This window comes from Passer domesticus, chromosome 3, assembly GCF_036417665.1.
Source record: "Passer domesticus isolate bPasDom1 chromosome 3, bPasDom1.hap1, whole genome shotgun sequence".
Lineage (NCBI taxonomy): Eukaryota > Metazoa > Chordata > Aves > Passeriformes > Passeridae > Passer > Passer domesticus.
In genome coordinates this window covers 94,752,237-94,772,671 of record NC_087476.1, presented here as the reverse complement: position 1 = coordinate 94,772,671, position 20,435 = coordinate 94,752,237, and the positions used below count along the sequence as shown (strand labels likewise).

The 20,435-nt window shown below is 36.8% G+C and overlaps 1 protein-coding gene across 3 annotated transcripts in view; it reads right to left on the bottom strand.

The window, feature by feature from the left end:
• PRKCE (protein kinase C epsilon) overlaps positions 1 to 20,435 on the bottom strand; it is a 285,873-nt gene that overhangs the window by 167,077 nt on the left and 98,361 nt on the right. For all 3 annotated transcript variants that reach the window (XM_064414463.1, XM_064414464.1, XM_064414465.1), the window contains exon 2: positions 18,372 to 18,435. In XM_064414463.1, coding sequence (XP_064270533.1) covers positions 18,372 to 18,435 — 64 coding nt within the window. The remainder of the gene's footprint in view (positions 1 to 18,371; positions 18,436 to 20,435) is intronic.

Below are 20,435 nucleotides of genomic sequence, written 5' to 3'. Positions count from 1 at the left end.
AATTACAAATCAAAATCCATTCCCTCTAACATTACCAAATGCAACTTTGTTCAGGTAAAAGCATTGTGTTGAAATACTTTGAACTGAACATCAAGTGTATAAATTCTGAGTAACAAGAGCATAACAAACTCCTCCAAGGAGTTTGCCTATTTCAGACATATACCTCTGTAGCTTTAAAAGATGTTGCAGCTATTTTCATAATCAATTGCTCTCTTCTTCCAGAAGTTTCCAGGTAATGCAGTATGAAAATTTGACTGTCCATTAGTGATTAACATATGGATTACAGACTTGGCTAATCACAGCTAATTTGATACTCTACACTAAAACCATAATGTGAAGCATTTTATTGAAAAAAAAAAAAATTAAAACTTGCACCCTTTCATTAAGCTGCTGTTTTTTCCTTATTTGTGCCACACAGATGAGACATGGGACAAAATAGATTTTCAACCTGTACATCAGCAATCCCCACATTCCATGGATGAGGATCACGGTGCTCAATCCTGAAAAGAGGTTCAGTCATAATTTAATACCTTTAAAATGAATCACTTTCTTGTTGATATTATTGTATGGCTTTATTACCCAAACTTGATTTTCTTCTCAAGAAGGTCATCAGTGAAGCACACCATAGGTTCCACTGTATCTCTGAAGTGACCAAAACCAAAAAGACTGCCTAGGGTTGATCCTATGGGAAAATCCTGCATTGCAGATCATGGCCTTCAGCACCAGCTGATAAGGGTGTTGGGTTATACTTCCTTCTGACTCAGAGATGGGGTAACTGAGAGGTGTTCTAAAAACTTTTATTTTATTTTTAGAATAAAAATTAGAATCTGCACCAGCAGCTTTTCCTCAAAATGAACAGAACAATTTGATGTATTTCCTTGAGTGCAAATCAAAAAAATTGCATTTTAAACTTTTTGCACTGTAATTTAATATTATTCAGGGATATTGATTTGAGAGAACAGCTAATAATCCTACTTTAGAGAACTGAACCCAACTTCCAGTGCCCAGCTCCCAAAAAATAATTCTGCCTCATAATCTGCCATAGTTTGATGGCCTAAGGCAAAAAATAAAGAACTTGCCACTAGCTGGAGGCTCTGAAGTAGTGCATTGAAAAAAGAGAAATACAAATACCAGCATTTCTACTTATATTTTCCTCTAGAATCAGAAAGGCTTTTTCTTGTTAACAAGATGGATTTAAAAGGCTTCTGTCAGTAGCACTTGGCATAGATGTAGCCATTAGTTTTAAGTTATCATTTTCTTCACAACACCTGACTGTCCAAGTTCAGGCTCCTAACGTGGGCATCATGACAATCTCTACCCCAACATGCTCCAGTCTCTCTGCAGCCCTAGCTGCTTGATCAATTTTCCACATATTTCTTCCCTGGGGCAGTCCTATTTAATAACAGTGCTCACATACAAACAGAATTGAGATGTGGGGTAAATTGATGACTTGTCCAAAGTCACAAATACTTTTTTGCCGAGGAAGTTTCCTAGTTCTGTATTCACTGACCAACTCATCAGCCTATAATCCTCCCAGTCTGGCAGATCTCTGAACACATAAAACCAGATTTTTCTAAAGATGTAAAGCTTAAGCAATATATAAAGTGTACCATGATGACAAGAAATACCATAAAAATGCAATTATTGCCATGTAGAGGAAACCTTGGCTGTGTTCCATATAAATGACATCAACAATAAGGAATAAGATCATGGTATCAAGATTATAGTTTATATAATATTTGAATTCTAAATTACATAACCTACTGTCCTGCAACTTGTAACACCATTTTTTTTCATACCTCAAATAAGAGATGATGAAACACTGAAAACACCTTACATTATATTTTGCTGCATAGCCAAGTGGCTGCTTAAACTTTAGCAAGATGTTCATACTCCTTACTTGCAGAAACATATAAAAATTCGCTTTGACTTTTTCTTTCTGTACTTTTGCCACAAGGAATTTAAAAATTACCACCAGGTCATAAGCAGAAATAGGAAACAAAAGCAAGTCTTACAAAACAGTCTTGTTCTTTGGCAAGGTATTTCAGTATTCTTATGTATCTATCTTGAGACAGACAATATTCAAAAAAGGTGGCACTAATTTTGGATGTTTGGATGTCACCAGCTGTAATGGAAATGCATGATGGACATAAGTTGCTTAGGTTTTTTTCATACAGAAGATTAATGTGGTGGGGGAAACTAGGTGCAAAGTGAAGTTCTGCGATGCATACTGATATTGAGGTGAGACCACCTGAAGCGAACCAAATTAGCAACTGGATATTTAATGTACTTTAGCACCACTAAAAGGTAAAATTTATTTTAATTAGGAATATTCCAGATAGGCTAAATGATAACCTAGACTTAAAATTGCAGGTAACTTGGTCATTTGAACATAAAAAGAATATATGTTTAATCAGTATTAATAAATATGCTAATGCAACCATTATCAAATATTAATATGCTTGATAAAACCATAACAGAAATCCTCATTTTTCTAATGCAACCTATCAAACACTAACATCTTCCAGGCACTCATGAGAAGTTTTTCATTAATAAATTATTTCTTTAAATTAGAAAAAACACATATATATACATGTGTGTGTATATACACACACTTTTCTTTGACTTGTGAAAAATTTAGTCTAAATTTTCTTCATGTTCACAGTGTTAAGATTAATTTTTGGTTTTGTAATTGAGTGGTCTTTTTAACAAAAGTATCTCCTGTTTAGTATCGTTTTCCTATGGATTCTGTTTATCTTCTCAAAAGCAAAATGTACAAGTGGTATTTTGGATTGGCAGTTCCACGCATCATTATTTCTACATAAAGGCCAATTTATCCCTAGAACTTGTAATAAAACACAAACATTACAATTTGCAATGATTTTTTTCCTGCTAAGGGTCAACTCCAAATAATAGACAGCCACAGTCTCTCTGCCACAGTAAAGTCATGACTTCTCCCCAGAGCAATTACATATTTCAGTGATCTTTCCAAAACAAACCAAAGAGGAAAATCTATTCTGCAGTTCAACTCACTCTGTCATCTATGCGAGTACTTTTACTTATCCTAACTACAGCAAACTTTAAAGAGAGAGCAAGGAAGGATTTACAGGAAATTACAGCTCCAAATACTGATCTCCAAGCAAGAATCAGTTTTGTCAGGGCAGGGGCTTTAGATTTTGGCCTGCCTGCACTTCTGGAGATGAAGCTGGCAGGAAGTGGAAGGGGAAGCAACGCACTTGGGGCCAGGATAATCTGCTGGGCAGGAAGCAAGGGAAGACAGCTACGGGCCAGTCAGCGAGATAATGAATACAATCCAACCTCACAGCAACGAGGAGAAAAAGCAGTTTCACTTTGATTTTTAGCTCCAAATTCAAACAATGGGATTAATGGTAGTCTGCTGTTTTCCTCCCATTGTAACAAGGCATAAAACAAGCTTTGTTTGGTTTAGCAAGAGAAGACACTACTTGTATGCACTGGTACCAGGAGCTGCACATAATCAAGCCCTACACAAAGAAGTACAGGACAGATTAAAGCTTTAGTGCCTACAAGAGATGGGATTTCCACAAGAACCTAAGTGAGTTAGGTGGCTATATCACAGGAAAATTAAGGAACATAAGGAGAAAAAGCCTTATATTGACACTTATTTCTGTGGATAGGTGTTTGCTTCAAAAGACCATTTGCCTGACTGCTCCAATTTTTCCATTGGCTTCACTGTAAGGAGCTACCAACAATAGTAACCAAGTGGAAAAAGGAAAGAAAAAAATCTTTAAAAAATAAATTAAAAAGTCTTTCTTCACAGTTACTGAGGTTTTGTGCCTGTTTCTTAGAAAACAACCTTCTGAAATGCTACTACTTGCATAGCTACACAAAAGTAGCAGGAAATTTCCAAAAAGAGAACACTGCAATAATCCTTTTAAACAGCAACTACATAATCTTTAACAGCACATTCATGTTCTGCTCATCTGTGATTAATGTACACCAACTGAAGTCCATCCTCAGCTGTTATTTGAGGAAGGACTACATGGGAAAAGAAGGAAAATATTTAGTTGGGTGCTATAAAAATAGGAAACTAGCAATAAAATTTAGATCCTACTGAATTTAACAATGCCATTATTTAACTTTATTCAGAATAATCCTTAACAGAAACTTCCATTTTCTAACTAATTAAAAACCCCAACCATATGTCTCCCAGAAACAGAGAGAAGAATGAATAAAAGAAAACCCAACATCAATACCATAAAACTGAAGAAATATATTCCAGATGTTTAAAAGACATATTCTTTCCTTAGTCTCTCTAAAGTAGGTATGAAATGGGAAGTTTGGATTTTTTCCATGCTGTCTTCCAAGTATCTTATTGATGTAAAAATGTTTCTGTGGAACTGGGCTGCCTTCATTGCAATCACAGAAGAAATACTGTGTGCCTCGTGCTATCCAAATTGTTCAGACCAGAAATGCTACAAAAATTTCAGTCTCAGCTGTGCTATGGCAAATCCAATTATTTTTTAGTCTTACAAGCCATTGTCCTTGAATACTAGTAATGTTGGCAGTAGTAGTATTGTTAGAAGGAATCAGTATGAAACTATCATGTAAATACAAGCCTGAGTGATGGTAGCTGTGACTCCAACAGCATCTGGTATTCCTGATTCAGAAAAAGAATCTGGTAACATGATAGTTCCATTTTAATACTTTATATGGTTAAAAGAGTTTGGGCAAAAAAATTAAGAAGATGCAAGTTCTCAAATACAACTTTATAGCCTGTGTGTCTGCCATATACACAGCAAAGGAAAACTGCTTTGACTACACTTACTATGTACTGAATCTGGAGTCTTGTTCCCCAGGGAAAAAAGTTTGAACACTGCAGAGGAACTGTGTAGAAGGTATTGTACAGTATTCATTGCCCAGCTTTTCACAAGGTTATTTGTAAATTACTTACCTCTAAAGGTAATGAAATACTCTCCAATGCTTTCCATAGTTCTTTCTGTGTAGCTAAGCTGGCACAGAAGAAAGATGTTTATATTCCCTACTCCAAATATTTCACCGAGTTCCTATTCTCAGTTTGTCGGAAAATACTGTGCCTAACAACTCAAGTGATCTGTTCAGTCAGAGGCAAGAGTTCCAATGATGCCTGCTGAGACCCAGGAAAAAACCACAGAGACATAGGCTCATGCTATTTCACAGCTCATAGCCCAAGTCAGCCTTTCTGGTGCAATACAGAATTACAAAGCTGTAAGTAATGGTGCAAAGAAACAGAAACATGAAAAGCTGGACCACATCCTATATGTGGTAAATGGCTTGGCTATCCTGATGGAAACTCTGAGTGCCTTCAGAGAAGACATCAAACCAGGTTATGTTGCATGTGTGAAGTCTCCCTCCCCTTTTCCCAGTCAAAAAATTAGGAAAAGTACTTGAACAACATAGTGTTTTCTTACATAACTTAGCTAAACACTGAAGCACATAACAGAAATGCTTAATCTACCTAAGGGAAGCTAAGTAACTTTTAGCGAGGTACACATTCTTCTGAAATGACCCTGTCAAACCCCCCAAAGCAGTATCTTAACAAAACAAGAGATGAAATTTCTGGTACTGATTGTATTCCACAAAGACTACATGAGTAAGTAAAATATTTCTTATATAAGAAATATAGGGCAAAGAATATTGCCCTAAATATGCAGAATTTATGCTCTCTAATAATAAAGACCCGGAATGAAAGTGATTATTTAAAACAAAAAACACAAACCAAAACAACAAAACCCAAACCAACTATAATTAAAGATTTTTAATATTCAAATACTGAAATCATTAATTAGTAGATTCTTCATAAAATCATAGAATCATTTCTATAGAATCATTTCTATAGAATCAAAAAGACCTTTAAGATGTTGCATCTAATCACTAAGGCAGCATTGCCAAGTCCACCACTAAACCATGTCCCTAAGTGCTACAGATCTTTTAAATTCCTCCAGGGATGGTGACTGAACCAGTTCCCTGGGCAGCATATTTTCATGTACAAATTTTTCCTGCTATCCAACCTAAACCTCCCCAAACACAACTTTAGTCAGTTTCTGGTTTGCTTCGATTTTGATAATTTAAAATCAGATTTAAAATCCAGTACACCACCACACATCAAGGAAAAAAAACCCCCAAAAACTATTTTTTATTAATGGTCAATTTGTCACTGTCAAATTTAGAAGTTTAACTACTGACTAATAACTCCTGCATTTGTACACAAACTGTTGCATTCACTAAAATGCTCTGAGAAAGGATTTTGAAAAAGGACCTGACTGTAATTTAATAACGACAGACAGCAAAAAGATTTTAACAATAATGAATCCTTGAAACACATAATACCTCCCCCGACCTAAAAATGTATTTACTAATTTGAAACAGGGGCATTTTATTAACTGCAAGTTCATTACATCACCAAGAGTACTTTCTAGTCTTTCAATTAAGAGCATGCAGTTAACTGAAGAGAAGATATAATTCTAAATCTCAAATCCTTTTCCAGTCTTTATAAAGCTCTTTCTTTTAAGGAATGCTTCCATTTATATTAGCCTTGCAGCACAATAGACAGATAGACTCCAGTTTTCCTGAGAAGTTTGTTAATGCACTGAAGAACCTTGCCCAAAGTCAGGATGGCAGATGTACAGATCACTCCAGTTATGGGGTTTAACCAGACAATCCCAGACAAAAAAATGTTATTATAAAATGGGTTCATTGTTTTTATTACTATTTACTATTAATATTATCTTGCCTGAAGTACTGGATTTGCACAAGTCTCAAAGTATATTTAATATAATAACTAAATATTTCTGTTCACTCCAAAAACTCTGAGCACACAAAACCCGCATGCTCTAAAACAAACATCTGCCATTGTGGATATCCACAAAATCTGCTACAACTACCAAGTGTGTATGAATGAGTTATAGAAAAAACTCTTAGAATCCTTTATAAACTTTTACTCTACTTTTCTTCAAAAACACTTCAAGGCATTTAAAAGTAAATAAAAACTTGTTTAGTCCACAAGCTGTTCTAAAACCAAAGTCAATCAGATATTGAAACTCAAGTTGCTGTGGCAAATTAAAATAACTCCCCACTATTTAAATTTTACTTTCCTGCATTTGCAGCCAATGAGAACTTTTTATTCCTCTTTTTCCTCCATTCAGCAGGTATGATGTGTGATTCTCATGTTGACATTTACAAAGCACTGAAATATTTATGAACTCTGCTTCTGAATATAATATTAAATATAATGCTAATTGAACATGTAGCAGTGCATTGCTGGTTTACTTAGTCCTTTGCATTTCAGTTGACTATTTTTGTAAAATTAAGAATTCACCCCCTGAAGCAAAGCATCAAACCTGATCCTAAAATTCTGACCTCTGCCTGTGGAGCCTTCTTTAGATGAGAGGACAGTTCCACAGGAGATACTTGATTTTTACTAAGCCCCACACAAAGTCCTGACACAGGATTACCAGGAGAACTGAACTGTCAGACGGGCACTCTTTCAAACAGAACAAGGGATGGTTTCAGCTGTTTGTCACACTATAAGTAAATATTACACCTATTGTATCTAGGAGTTGAAGAACCCTTACCAAAGTCTGAAAGTGAATATACATTCACACAGTTTCATTTTTCTGAAGTCTAAAAAGGAAAAGAAATTCTTTCTGCCTTTCTTGCCTTGCCGTATTGCTGTGCAAATGTAAACAATCACATTGCTCCGAAAAGGAGAAGTACAGCTGCTCCCAGTATTTAGGCAGAGGTGAACAAATACCCTGGGTCACTTTTATCTACTACAGAATATTTATGAATTGCAATGGAAGATGTTTCCTTTAAATAGCCCCATTCACAGCACAGCAGACTTCCATGGTGAAGTTAAAAAATGCTGAAGATTGAAGATTTTTTTAAAAACACTGATACTGATAGAGGAGAAAATCACATGCTTCAAAACTCACTGGAAAGATCTTGTTTCCAGGTACTGATCTGGGAATTATAACAGAGAAGTAAAAAAGGAGTATTTCTCAGTACTGTAATATAAATAAGATTCAGTTTGCACCAGCGCCCTTCTCTTGGAAGACAAGCCCTGCTGGTGCAAACTGAAGTTACTAAAATTCCTCAGATTTATTCAGGCTGAGTATTTTGACCTAGATGATATTATTTGACCATTTATCAATCCTTAAGCTTAGTGTGTGCATGTGTGTAGATGCTACAGAAGCAAAATTTCTTAGAAATATACCTCATCCTTATTATACAAGAATTCAAGGATCTACACAGCATGCAATAGCTGCAAGTCTAAAGTATCTGGCAGTTTGTTTGCTAAAGCTGCTAGTGTACATTAAAATCTATATTTTACATTATTCCTGACATCTGTCATATATAATTAACTTTTTTGATCAATACATGGAAGACATGGCAGAAATAATGAAAGCAAACTAAAGAATAAATAATATTATTTATTAAAATAATATTTATTATTTAATAAAAAATATTTATTATTTAATAAAAAAATACTAAGTAGCAGGCAGGGCTTAGAGTATGTATCTCAGCTTGCAGTACTGCCCCGAAAATTCAGACAAATAATGAAAGGGCTTAATCTTCCTTTTTGGACTTTGCAGCTTCCTTTTAAAAACTCTGACTTGCAATTGATGCAAGGTTTACGTAGTCATGTTTAATTCCAGAGACTGCCTTTTACAGTGGCAAAACAATTTTTCCCGCCACAGGTACAAAGCATTAATGAAAAGCCTCATATAGTTTAGCCTTTCAAGACTATACTTAATACAGATTTTTGACACTCCAGCTGTTTATATGACTGTAACATTTATATTGTAAATACAATACTAGGTTTTCAGGCTACGTTCAAGGCAGTAGACATTTGGCTCATGATACAGGACAAGTAAGTTTTCATAATCCAATTGATGCATGGAATAGCCAGGAACATGGCTAGACCCATCTTCTATGTGTGTATTTCCTTATTTATCCACCCCTGATTGATTAATCAGAATAGATTATACCAAGACCTTTTGCCTCGATTACCCTAACAAAAAACACATTTCACTATTGCTGGGAATCAAGGGTGAAGAGGGAAAAGATCTATTCAGAGCATATTACTGCACCAGCAAAAACGTAGAGAAAAACACTAACAAATCGTAAGAGTAGAGGTTATGTATTTTATGAAACACAGCAAAAAGCCCAACCCAAAATTCTAACTTTATATGCATTTTCCACATCACATCATGGTATGCAGTGAGCATTGGAGTCACCCATTTATGTCTTCTATTACGCAAAAAGTAGCCACACACAAATTTCAAAACATATATTTCCATTTCAAAACTTGTTACTAGTTCATATTTCACTTATGTATGAAAACAACACTACAGCATTCAATGTGATACATTTCTCTCATTTTCTTAAAAAAACACACTAGGCATAGGCAGTTATAAAATTAAACATTCCTATTCCAAAGGCCCTGCATGATTTTGTTTAAAAAAAAAACCCCAACATATGGAAATCAGAGCTTTTACTACATAAATGGAAAAGAGAGCAACAGCAGTTGGGAACACAGTATGTATGAGTTTCAATCCTTTTTCAGCCTAACATAGTTTTCCTTAAGCAAGTACAAACTCTTCCAGTACAATATGAAGGTACCTTTACGCCAAATTTTCTATCTATGTCTTGCTCCCTGCAAAGCATTTATTTTGGCAAGTGGCTAAAAGTTTGCCAAGGAAAGGTCACTGATATTTGCCTGAAAGGCTCAAGCCAGCTTTATACAGTATGGGCTTAGTACAAACACACAATGCTTACCAGATGTTCAATCAGCTAACTGGATACAATCCAAGAGATGGCTATAAATCCATGGAGAGACGTTCCTTATGAAGGCATTTGCCACACAAAGTTAAATTTATATAAGCACCCTTTGGAGAACCTCTACACTGAGCAGGGCAGTTTAAAAGGCTCATGCACTAACAGGCTGAACTGTCACCAAGTGCTGATTTGTGTGTGCACAGATACCTTTAAAAGGAAACTTGGGGTTCAACTGTTAACCTGCAAGGTTCCTTTTCTCAAATAAATGCCTGTGCCATTATTCAAGTCAGTGTCAACTGGTAAAAGTCAAAAACTTAACATGGACTCAGACTATTTTGTCAGTTCCTCTTCTCAGGCTCTCCAGTTATTCTCACATGGGTAACAACACAAAAATATCTGCCATCAGACGCCATGCTACCAATGGGTGAAATTTTGTCTCAGAAGAAATACATCGCCTACTGCACCAACAAGCAAATACACACCAGAGTCAGGTATGGCACTTATCTACTGACATCAACATATTCTAATGGACTGGGGGAAATAAGAGATTTATTTAGAGTGGTTCATTTGAGATGAGAAAATTGCCTGACTGAGCAATCTACAAGTCTCTTTATTAGTATAAATGCAATGCATGGGAAGTTTTTTTGGTGGGTTTTTCTTTTCATTGGTTAGTTGGCTTAAAAAATTTAAAAAAAAAAAACAAACTAGAAACTCAGTATCTGGATAGTTAAAGATTTCTTACAGTTGTAAAAAAAAAAGTCATAAAAGAGATTAATAATTCCAAAAAGAGGAAAAAAAATCTCATTTTTGTAATAAGCATCCACACATCAGCACTGATGTATTTTATGTTTAAACTAAATAAGACTCAAGAGAAAAAGCATATTAGTAGCAGCTTTGCATTATCCCTCCTAAGGAAAAAAAAAAAAAGGCATAGCAGAAGGAGAAAACTTGCAAATCAGTTTGTTTCTTTTGTTTCTTTGATTTTAACATTTCCCCTCAGTTATAGTTTGAATGAGTGCTGATCTGGTATTGAAGAAACAAAAACCTGAATGGGGAAAAAAGTAATTCCGCAAACCCTATCTACATAAAACCAAAGCTTGAAAGGAAATAGGTTCTCAGTTGATACACTACATAAGGAATTTTGAATAGGAAGATTGTGTGTAAGTTGGTTGTTATTAAGTAAGTTTGTTGTTTTTCTCTTAAAGCATGGAAACCAGCAGAAGGAAAGCCAAAAAGCCAGTGCAGGACTCTACCATTATCTAAGCTATTAATAAAAATGTGAAATTAGACCTTTAGGTTGAAGTCCTTCCTACTGAGACTGAACAGAGCATAGCAATCAATGTGTGCCTGGTTTTTCTGACTGGATATTTTGCTTTACAGTAGGAGGAGAGAAAGTCTATACAATACTGACACTTCAAACCCTGTAGCTCCCTGAGCACACAATATTCCCAAGAACTTCTGGGGGAAGCTGCATTTGTAGAAGAGCTCTAACTTGCAGACCTACGTGAGTCAAGAGAATGAAGACAAAAACCGCCCAGTTAGCACTGCCAGTTCACCACTGTCCTGTTCACACAGTTTCTGATTATTTCAGCTCCCAGCAAAAGCCCCTGCCTCGAGTCTAAAAATGTAATGTTCAAGTGGCTCGCTGAGTCTCAGTAAATAGTTTCCCACATGCCAACCATTATCCTTACTTCACAGATATTTCACATTTTACCACTGGAAGACTGCATGCCCCAATGCCTCGACAGATCTTTACGTGCAGATGCTTTCTGCTTTGCCTACAGCTCTGAAAAAGCTACAGAGGCTACTTATGTCCCCCCTGAGAGATCCATACTCTGACTAAACCCCTGACTCTCCCCAGACTCTCCCGGGGTCTGCCTAAGACATTTCCAACACTCAGCTTCTTCTCATACATTAACATACAGAGAAAAGTAAGAATGTGTGTGACTTGAATGTTCAATCAAATTCTGGGGAGCTAAATAAGAGATAAGAAGGCTTCTAATAGTGAATCTATTAGGACTGAGACTCTTTTTTTCCATGTGTTTACCCTAAGTGAATAGGTTATTAAAAAAAGGTTCTTCATCCATAAATTCTGAACAAACCTGAGAATTCTTTCACTGCCTGATCAGCACCCCAAGATCAGCAGCTGATGGCTATGAGGAACTGACAAACACACAGCCTGCCAAAGTCGTATTTGCAATAGAAGATATTAGTGAAAGAAACCACTACTCTTCAGTAACACGAATTCCTGAAACAACCAAGCAAAAATGCTCCCCAATTCAGACTTGGAGATTTCTAATTAAGCACCTTCCACTGTTCTCTGTTCAAACAGTGCCTGGCACAGCCAGATCTCATTCACTGAGTCCTTATGCCACAAGAAGCACAATTAGTGATGATGACAACGACAAGTACAAGTACTTCAAGGAAAAGCACTGGCAAAGAGATACATCAGGAATTGCAGAGAAAGTTTGTATCCTGTGGGATATTTTCTATTAACAGATTTTTGCAAAAGGATGCAACAACATGGAAAAGAAATGCAATTTTTCTTGCTGTATCAATTCTACCAAAGTTGAATACCTGAAACAAATCCTCTGGATATTTTGATTAACAAGCTGTACCTATGTTACAGATCTATCCAGTGTGGGATACAAAAATGGCATTAAGAATCATTCTCTGCTTCTATTAATACTTTTTTCATGCAGACCTTCTGTCCTGACATGCCAATCAACAGCAACCATATTTGAAAACCCAGGAGCCTTGAAGTAAATGAGCTAAGAACTGGAAAACCTCCTACAAATTCATATATTTTGAATTACATGTTAAATATGTAACCTGTTGCTGACTTCTAAGGACTTTTTTTTGTTATTTCAATGTAAAAAGGCCAGATAATAAATGTAAACAAAATGTTTTCCATTCACAAAATACCATTACTTCAGCTAGCAAGGTTTATTGTAAAATATCACCTTATGTTCTTCATCTTGTGCAACTTCAGTAGCTTACAAGCTACAATATGAAGATTAATGTCTTAGAAGCTGCAGTATTTTATTGCAATTCAACTGCCCACTCAAAGACAGGCAATCTGTGATTGTACGGAAGGACAATTCCATAATGTAAACTGGAACATCTAACAATGATAAATAATCATTACAATTGATAAGACATAGAACATAGAAAAACTTTTGAATAGTTCTCAAATTTGTATTACATGTTACCTATAATAAACACAGTTAAGAAAGAAAACTAACACGTCAAGGTCATTCTGAAGTTGTCCACCGTTGATTTAATACTGATATATTTCAAATGGTAATTTAATTTTTAAGTGGGCAGAAAGCTACTGCAAGTAACTGTCTATGTTTGTGTCCCACACAAACCAGTAATTCCAAAGAAAAAAGAAACCTTCAATGAAAAATGCAGCAGGCAGGTCACAAGCTGTTAAATATAGCAGCACCTGTCTTTCAGTGCATATAAAACTGACTTGGCTGAAAAAGTTTTTAATCAATCCTCAGGCAATTTACCTCTCCTTCCCATTTGTGGGCCATCTGTTACTCCTGTTTGTAAATCAAATCATTGTACCACCATATTAGTTAAGTTTTTAACTTTAGCCTGCATTTGGATCTTAATCAGCTACACTGGAGCTCTTAAGTATTTCTCAAATAATTCAAAAAACTTTACTTACAAAGCTCTGTAAGAACTAAAAGAAAAATATGCAAAAATAGATGTAAAGACACTGCCAAAGCATGTCAATAACAAAGTTAGTGAGTGCACTTCAGTATAGAAATAGTGCATATACTACAGCAACACTGAATTAATACAGAAAATCAATATGACCTTGCACAGCAAGCAACAATGAAGAAATTAATAAGGCAGCAAGTCTTGCAGATCCTCCTGTGCACTGACAGACTGATACACACACATCCTCCACGAAGCCCAGGCAGAAGTTCAAGACACAAGACTAAAAACCTGTGCAACCACTAGATCCAGTTTGCAAAGTAAGAGAATAGATACAATGGATCTTTTCCAAGCTAATTCCTTTTTACAAACACCAGCCTACTATAAATTTTGTTTTTCTTATAACTGCATACATAAAGGGGTCACGAAATGTTTACTTAACAGCAGAATTGACTGATTACATGCTTTGCAAGACTGACAAACTATTGTGGTAGAATAACAATTGCAGCCACCCACATGTTGATTTGGTCTCCCAAAAGCAAGCTAGCAGAAATGCTTAAAGATGCTATGTGCTTGCATATGGCACAGTACATATCTATGTACAGAATTCCAACACATTTATGTAACAAATTCCAACTAATACTGTTGCTGTGTCAGGTTCTGAGAAGCCACATTTATTTGTTTGACCAAAGGGATTTGTTTTTGAAACAGCCCTTAAAATTCTGACAGGCAGCTCCTTAAGCACTTAGAAAGACTTAAAGAAACGCAACCAAATTATTAAAATTATTTTTAAAATTATAAATAGAACATAAATGATTAACTGTTGCAGTTAACTGTTACTGAGTAACTGTTGCAGTCATTTCAGACTGTGAATAGACACTTTAGTGCACATCTACATTTGGGAAGGTTCCACCAATACAGCTGCTTCCATTCACAGAAAACAAATATAGATTTACTCCAAATGCACAGGACCCTTTTAAATAAAGTAAACCTACAGAAGGTAAATAACCCTGGAGATAAGTTCTGCCAAAGGAGGTGTAAAGACGTGACTCACAGGTGTTACAGAAATACTGCTTACATAGTTTCAAATAAAGAATTAAAACAACTTATTTTAAGAGCTGTTTTCTCACCATCTTCCTATGTCAGCATCACCAAAATGGTAAATTATTTTGCAGAACTGATTTGGAAGCACAATATGGAAACCTTCATGTTTTAGCAGAAAAATCTAAATGCTAACTTTTGAGAACATCACCCTCTGTGTGAAAAACAGTTTATTTAGAATTTTCTTTTCAGTATGTGGGCTGGACAGTTCCTACTACAGAATTTACAGAAGATTGCTAAAATAAATAGTTTCTCACCATCCCTATCAGTGCAGAAACAAACATTCAGAAACTATAAGGAGGTTCCAAAACAGGATTAGTGTAAAAAGGTGAAGATAAAAACACTCCTTTTGGGTTTATTGTTCTTGTCAGAGCTTTTCATGTAGCTTGCTTTCCACTACTCAGACTTTAGCATTTGTGTTTTCCAATCTTACTCTGCTTTAAAGACTAGAACTGAATGGAAGCAAGTTCTAGAAAATTATTTTTTCAGAACAAATCTAAATTCCTGAAATTTGAAAAATCCATTGGAAACTTCAAGTAGCAAAGTCAGCAACTCTACAGCTCTTTCTCCATGTAAAAGTATTAGCCAGATGCTGATATTGACATGCTAGGGTGGGTCTCAACAAGTCTGTCTCTGCTTAGGGAAAGGCAGAAGTACTCCTTGCCTACCTTTGTAATCTGCCAGATTTCCATCTGTTCTGCACATCTAAGCCACACAAGTCCATGAATGATGCAGCTTAGACAAGAGTGAGAGGAGGAACAGGAATCATGTGCTTTTGTTGAGGAAGTCAGCTTATAACAATGAACTGTTTTCATTGTTTTGCTGTACAAATGCAAATATTGCAGAGGGATAAGCAATCTGGCAGCTGGGACTAAGTGGCAATTGGATTTTAAGAGGTATATGGTAGCAACATAAGCTTACTTGCCATTTATATACCAATTTACTCACATAAAGGCTTGCTTGGAAAATTAGGACTTTTGCCTTTTAGAGGCAGTACAGTAGAGAACAATGCTCTTTGTCCATATTAATGGATTGAACTAATCTTAATCATACCAAAAAAGAACTTGGATAGCTGTCTGAAAAAGCTTTTAGAAGTACCAAATAAGTGAAGCCACATTACTGACTGCTGGTAACTAGAAATCTGCTTATATAACATGGGAGAAACAAGTCCAATTTTCAGTACACAGCATTACAAGACAAGAGTGGTCAGTATAGTACATTTTTGCAAGAAATATGCAACTTGATTGCTTCCTTCAGTTAAAATTGTTACTATAAGTATTTCTGTTTTCATAAATTGCTAATTTCCCCACTCCAAAATTCCAGGTGAAAGAGTGATACCCACTTGTGCATCATGAAAATACTATGTATTCTTGCTATTCACAGTGACAACTGGATTGCAAAAAACAAGATCCTGGTTCAGAAATACGGTCAAGAGCAGCAATCAATTCAACCAACTCATGCCACTCAAAAGTGATGCACCTAGCATAACTTCATACTCCTTTAATATTCAAGAAATACAGATAAACTACAACGAATTAGCCCTTTGACAGTCATAAAATACCTCACAAATTCATTATCTTTACCTACATATATATGTACATAAAATGAAAGAGGTATTTTTGAAACATGTAGAATAAGCTAGCTCTTTTATGGTCTAGATGTTTCCATTCATTATACAAGGATCCACATACTTGTTACGTTAAACTAGGTGCTTCAATAACATAACTGAATACCCAAAATTTTTTAGGCCACAGTCCTAATAAAACAGTCCAACAATAAAATTTCATAGTATCATTAGCAACACTATAAAAATGGTTTACAAACAGCTGTATAAACCTAGTCCCCTTTCCTTTGTGAGTGAAACTGGAACGCTTTTAGAGAATTTTGCAGTACTTCTACACAACACTTTCACACACTCACTTAAGTGCACAGGAAAGCTCAAAAATATATGAGTCCTATGATATTGTGGCATTTCTACCAATTAACCTCAACTAAATATCACAGCACATATTGCAGTTAAGACAGCCACAATACAGAGAGCATCACCATACAATATCATAATACTCCAACCCATACACAGTAACACCGTGCCACTTCAGAAGGCTGCAAGCATCTGCCCTTCTTGTCCTTTAGCCTAAACTTTTATACCCCTCATCATTCATGCATTGCACCTGTGTGCCCTCTGTTCCCTTTGGTGAGTGCTCAGTGCCCATGGCTCATCACCTTCAATGCTGCTCACCTGCTTTTCACAGCTGTATCCACTGGGCTTGGCCACAGCCCCACTCCCAATTACCACAAACTGTGTGCCTACAACTAAATCCTCTTGGTCTTCCTGAGGGTTTCCCATAAGCATTTCATAAGCTGTTTTCCCTCACTGGACTGTTTCCATTTGTGTGTTCCCCTCGAATGCTACTGTAGTGACACAAATTTCTTTCCAAGCACCTTTCAAGTGCGTCAGGGTAGTGGCACCACATAATAAAGGAGACATTAGGATAGCCATTTTTTACTTTCCTGTGTAAAAGGTTAGAGAGCACTTTTGAAGAACTACATAACACCATTCTTTCTGTCCTTTGACAGTGTGACACACTTGAATGCATCTCGGGATGAAACAGTAACAGCAGGCTCAACTGGGTATCAATTAGCTATCAGTGGAAGGTTGGAAGAACATCTACCTGCACTATGACAGAATCACACCGATGCCTTTAACCACATTTCAGGTGATCACTGTCATGCCAGTCAGAAAGATATGTAGAAACTACTATTTAGTTGATATTTTCCTCAATATGCAGGAAGAAAAAATGGTAGAGCGTATTTTATGTAGGTACAAAAACAGGCTATAGGATGAAGTTTGTTTTTAAAATTCAAAATTTATAGCAATATGTGTTTTTGCAAGCTACTGCTAGTAGCTGGTCAGAGTGCAGCAATACATTACAAAGAACAGAAAGATAAACATGCTTTTCCCCTGTTTCTCCACTGTGCCAGGCAAAATAATTCCATTTCATAGCATTTTTAGTTTGGGCTCCTGTCAGGGTTCATGTGAATCTTCTTCATGCACTGTGAACCAGTGATAACCTCATTTCAGTGAACTCCATGAGCTACTGGGGGAAGCTGATCAAAGCTGATTGCTGGACATAATTTAAGATAATCAATCATCTAGGCCATTTTGGCAGGTCAGGCTGTCACCAAGTGCATGACTAAGACACACAGATTTGCTTCTTCATAAATTATCTTATTCCAGATTCATATATCACTTGACTCTGTTTAAAGTAAGCAGCAGAAAATTATTTTTAGAATTTTTCTTAAGAATGTCATAAATACTTCTCTTCCATATTTGGGTTTTTTTCCAACATGTTACTGCTGTGTCATAAAAGTGAAAACAACTCATATAATTTCAACATTCTGGTCATTACTTGAAAAAATACCAAATATTGGAATAATTTAAAAAGCATATAAACTCCTATCCCTCATCTTTGACATCCTTTCTACCTACATAATGGTTAGTATTCTTCCAAAAACTAAAGAATTTGCAAGTTTCCTCTGGAAATTAGTACTACTAAATATGATAATTTCATTATGGTCATTTCAGCTGGTATTGTTACCATCAGTGATTAACAAGGTAAGATGAAGTGCAACTTGCTTATTGACTCAATGGCAGAGAACAAAATGTGTTCATTTTAACTTGAGCTAATATAGATTTGAAGATATCAGCACACACCTCTTCTAATACTTTCATTGCAGAGACCCTTGGAGATTCCATTCATGAAAGATAAAATAAAGTAAGATAAAATATCAAAAGTCCCTACCTTCACCTGATGATCCTGAAAGGTCTATGATGACATACACTCTCCCTTCTGGCTCCAAGTCAATCTGTAAGCAAGAAGAGAAAAAGAAAAAAAAAAATCAAACTTAGAATGGCTCCCAAAGCAAGTGACAGCACATGCAGGAAACAAGAAGTTTCCAAACCTCACAAAGTCAAGGTGAGTCCCATTCTATACCCATAAAGCCCCCTTTTGCAAAGAGGTGTTAAGGACCCTGCACCTTCACCGGAACAAAAAAGAAATGTGCACACTTGGAAAGTTTGAGCTCAGTGAATTTTACATTTCAAATATTTAATGTACTGTTCTGTTTGCACCACTATTTTCAAGAAAGTCAAAACATTCCACAATTTAGCAACTTTTTTACTGTTCCTTTTACTGAGCCCAGATATACAAATGTGGAAAACAACACTGTGACAGCAAGACAGATCAGCTCTGGTCACAGAATGGGGGAAATGAACACACAGAGCTCATACAGCTGGTTAACACGTGTTTATAATACCCCTTTTGTGTCCCCACTGGGAGAAAGAAATACATGCTTTATCCTCTTTTTCTGAAACACAAAATTTGTTTATTTCTGCACCATTCTGGTGGATTTTAAGGAGTATTTACTGATGAGGAGATCACTTTCACTCAGCATGAAATACAGGTGCTCAGTATCAAGCTGCTGTACTTCCAAATTTCATAGGCTCTGAGAATAAGCTCCAGTTTAGGCACCACAATGAAGAGCTTATTACAGATCTTCCTGTATTTTTTCACAAGTTGCATCAGCAAATCTAAGTATTGCTGGATTTGAGTATCTTAATGGTACACAACAATTAAAAACTATTTTTGCTGCCACACATCTCTGAAAAATAAAACTGTAAGTAAAATATTATGTAATCAGTAGCTTCTGCTGTAACATAGCAGCTACTGTCACATGATTTCAGAGCCTGAGTGATGTGATGTTCTGCACATTAATATTGTATTTGCAACCTGTTTTAGTAGGAAAACCACACAGGTAAGATTGCAAGGGACCATGTGTGCCAGGACCTGTCCTGAGTCACACCATTCCAGACAGGATTAGGTGGCCAAGGAGGGACCAGGGCAGCCCCAGCCCGTCCATCAGACCCATCGCTGGGGATGGGGCAGGCCAGGGCCAGAGCCAGGCAGGGATGTGTGCTCTGCTCTCCCAGCAGAACCCCCAGACCTTGCCCAAGGCTTCTGCTGCTCTGAGGCGACTGCACGCAGAGGTTGTGGCTGGGAACAGGCGCTCTCCCCTCCCTCCTCATCGCAGCCTCCTCGCCCAAAGCAGGGGAAGGTGGCCTTGCCTCCCCCGTGCCAGCAAGTGACACCGAGCTGACCCTCGGTGGTGATCTGTCCTGCCACAAGGGACATCAGGGCAGCAGGAGGCAGAAGCAGGAGATCACCGATCCACACTAACGACAGGAGACCAAGCTGTTGGTCTTCACAAATTAGCGAGTAAATAAGGGGACACCAGAACAGCCCGGCTATGCCAGGCTTTGCCAGCCAAGGTTCATGTGGGCAGCCCCATGGGGACACATATTTTGCCTCCAGCTTTCTCCCATCACCTGAGAGGACTTTGCAGGAGAGGCTTTTCCCTCTCTTTCAGGACATGGTTGCTGAATGCATCAGGATGATGCAAGCCCCTCCTTCCAGTGGCCACTATCCTTCAAGAGAGGGCCAGGAGAATAGTTCACAGGTCCTGCCAATGTCATCGGACCAATGGATCAAGAAAATTATCTCAGCAGCTGTATTGTAAATAGACCAGGCAGGAAATAATGTTAGCAAGGCCAGGGGTTACTCAAGGGAGATGAAAATGAAAACGTGGGTGTCGAGTTTTTTATAAATAGTAGTGTTGAATAACCAAAAAAGACATTTTTAACAATTCCTGAATTGGCAGCATGAGTTTTGTGAGGGAGTTTTTAGGGAGTTTTTTGGCTTTTTGTGTTTTGTTTTAAATAAAGTTGCTGATCTTGAAATACTGCTCCTCTCCCTTTGCCAGTTTTAAATAAGAAAAATATTAGAAGATCAGAAGCACAGGTGCATGAA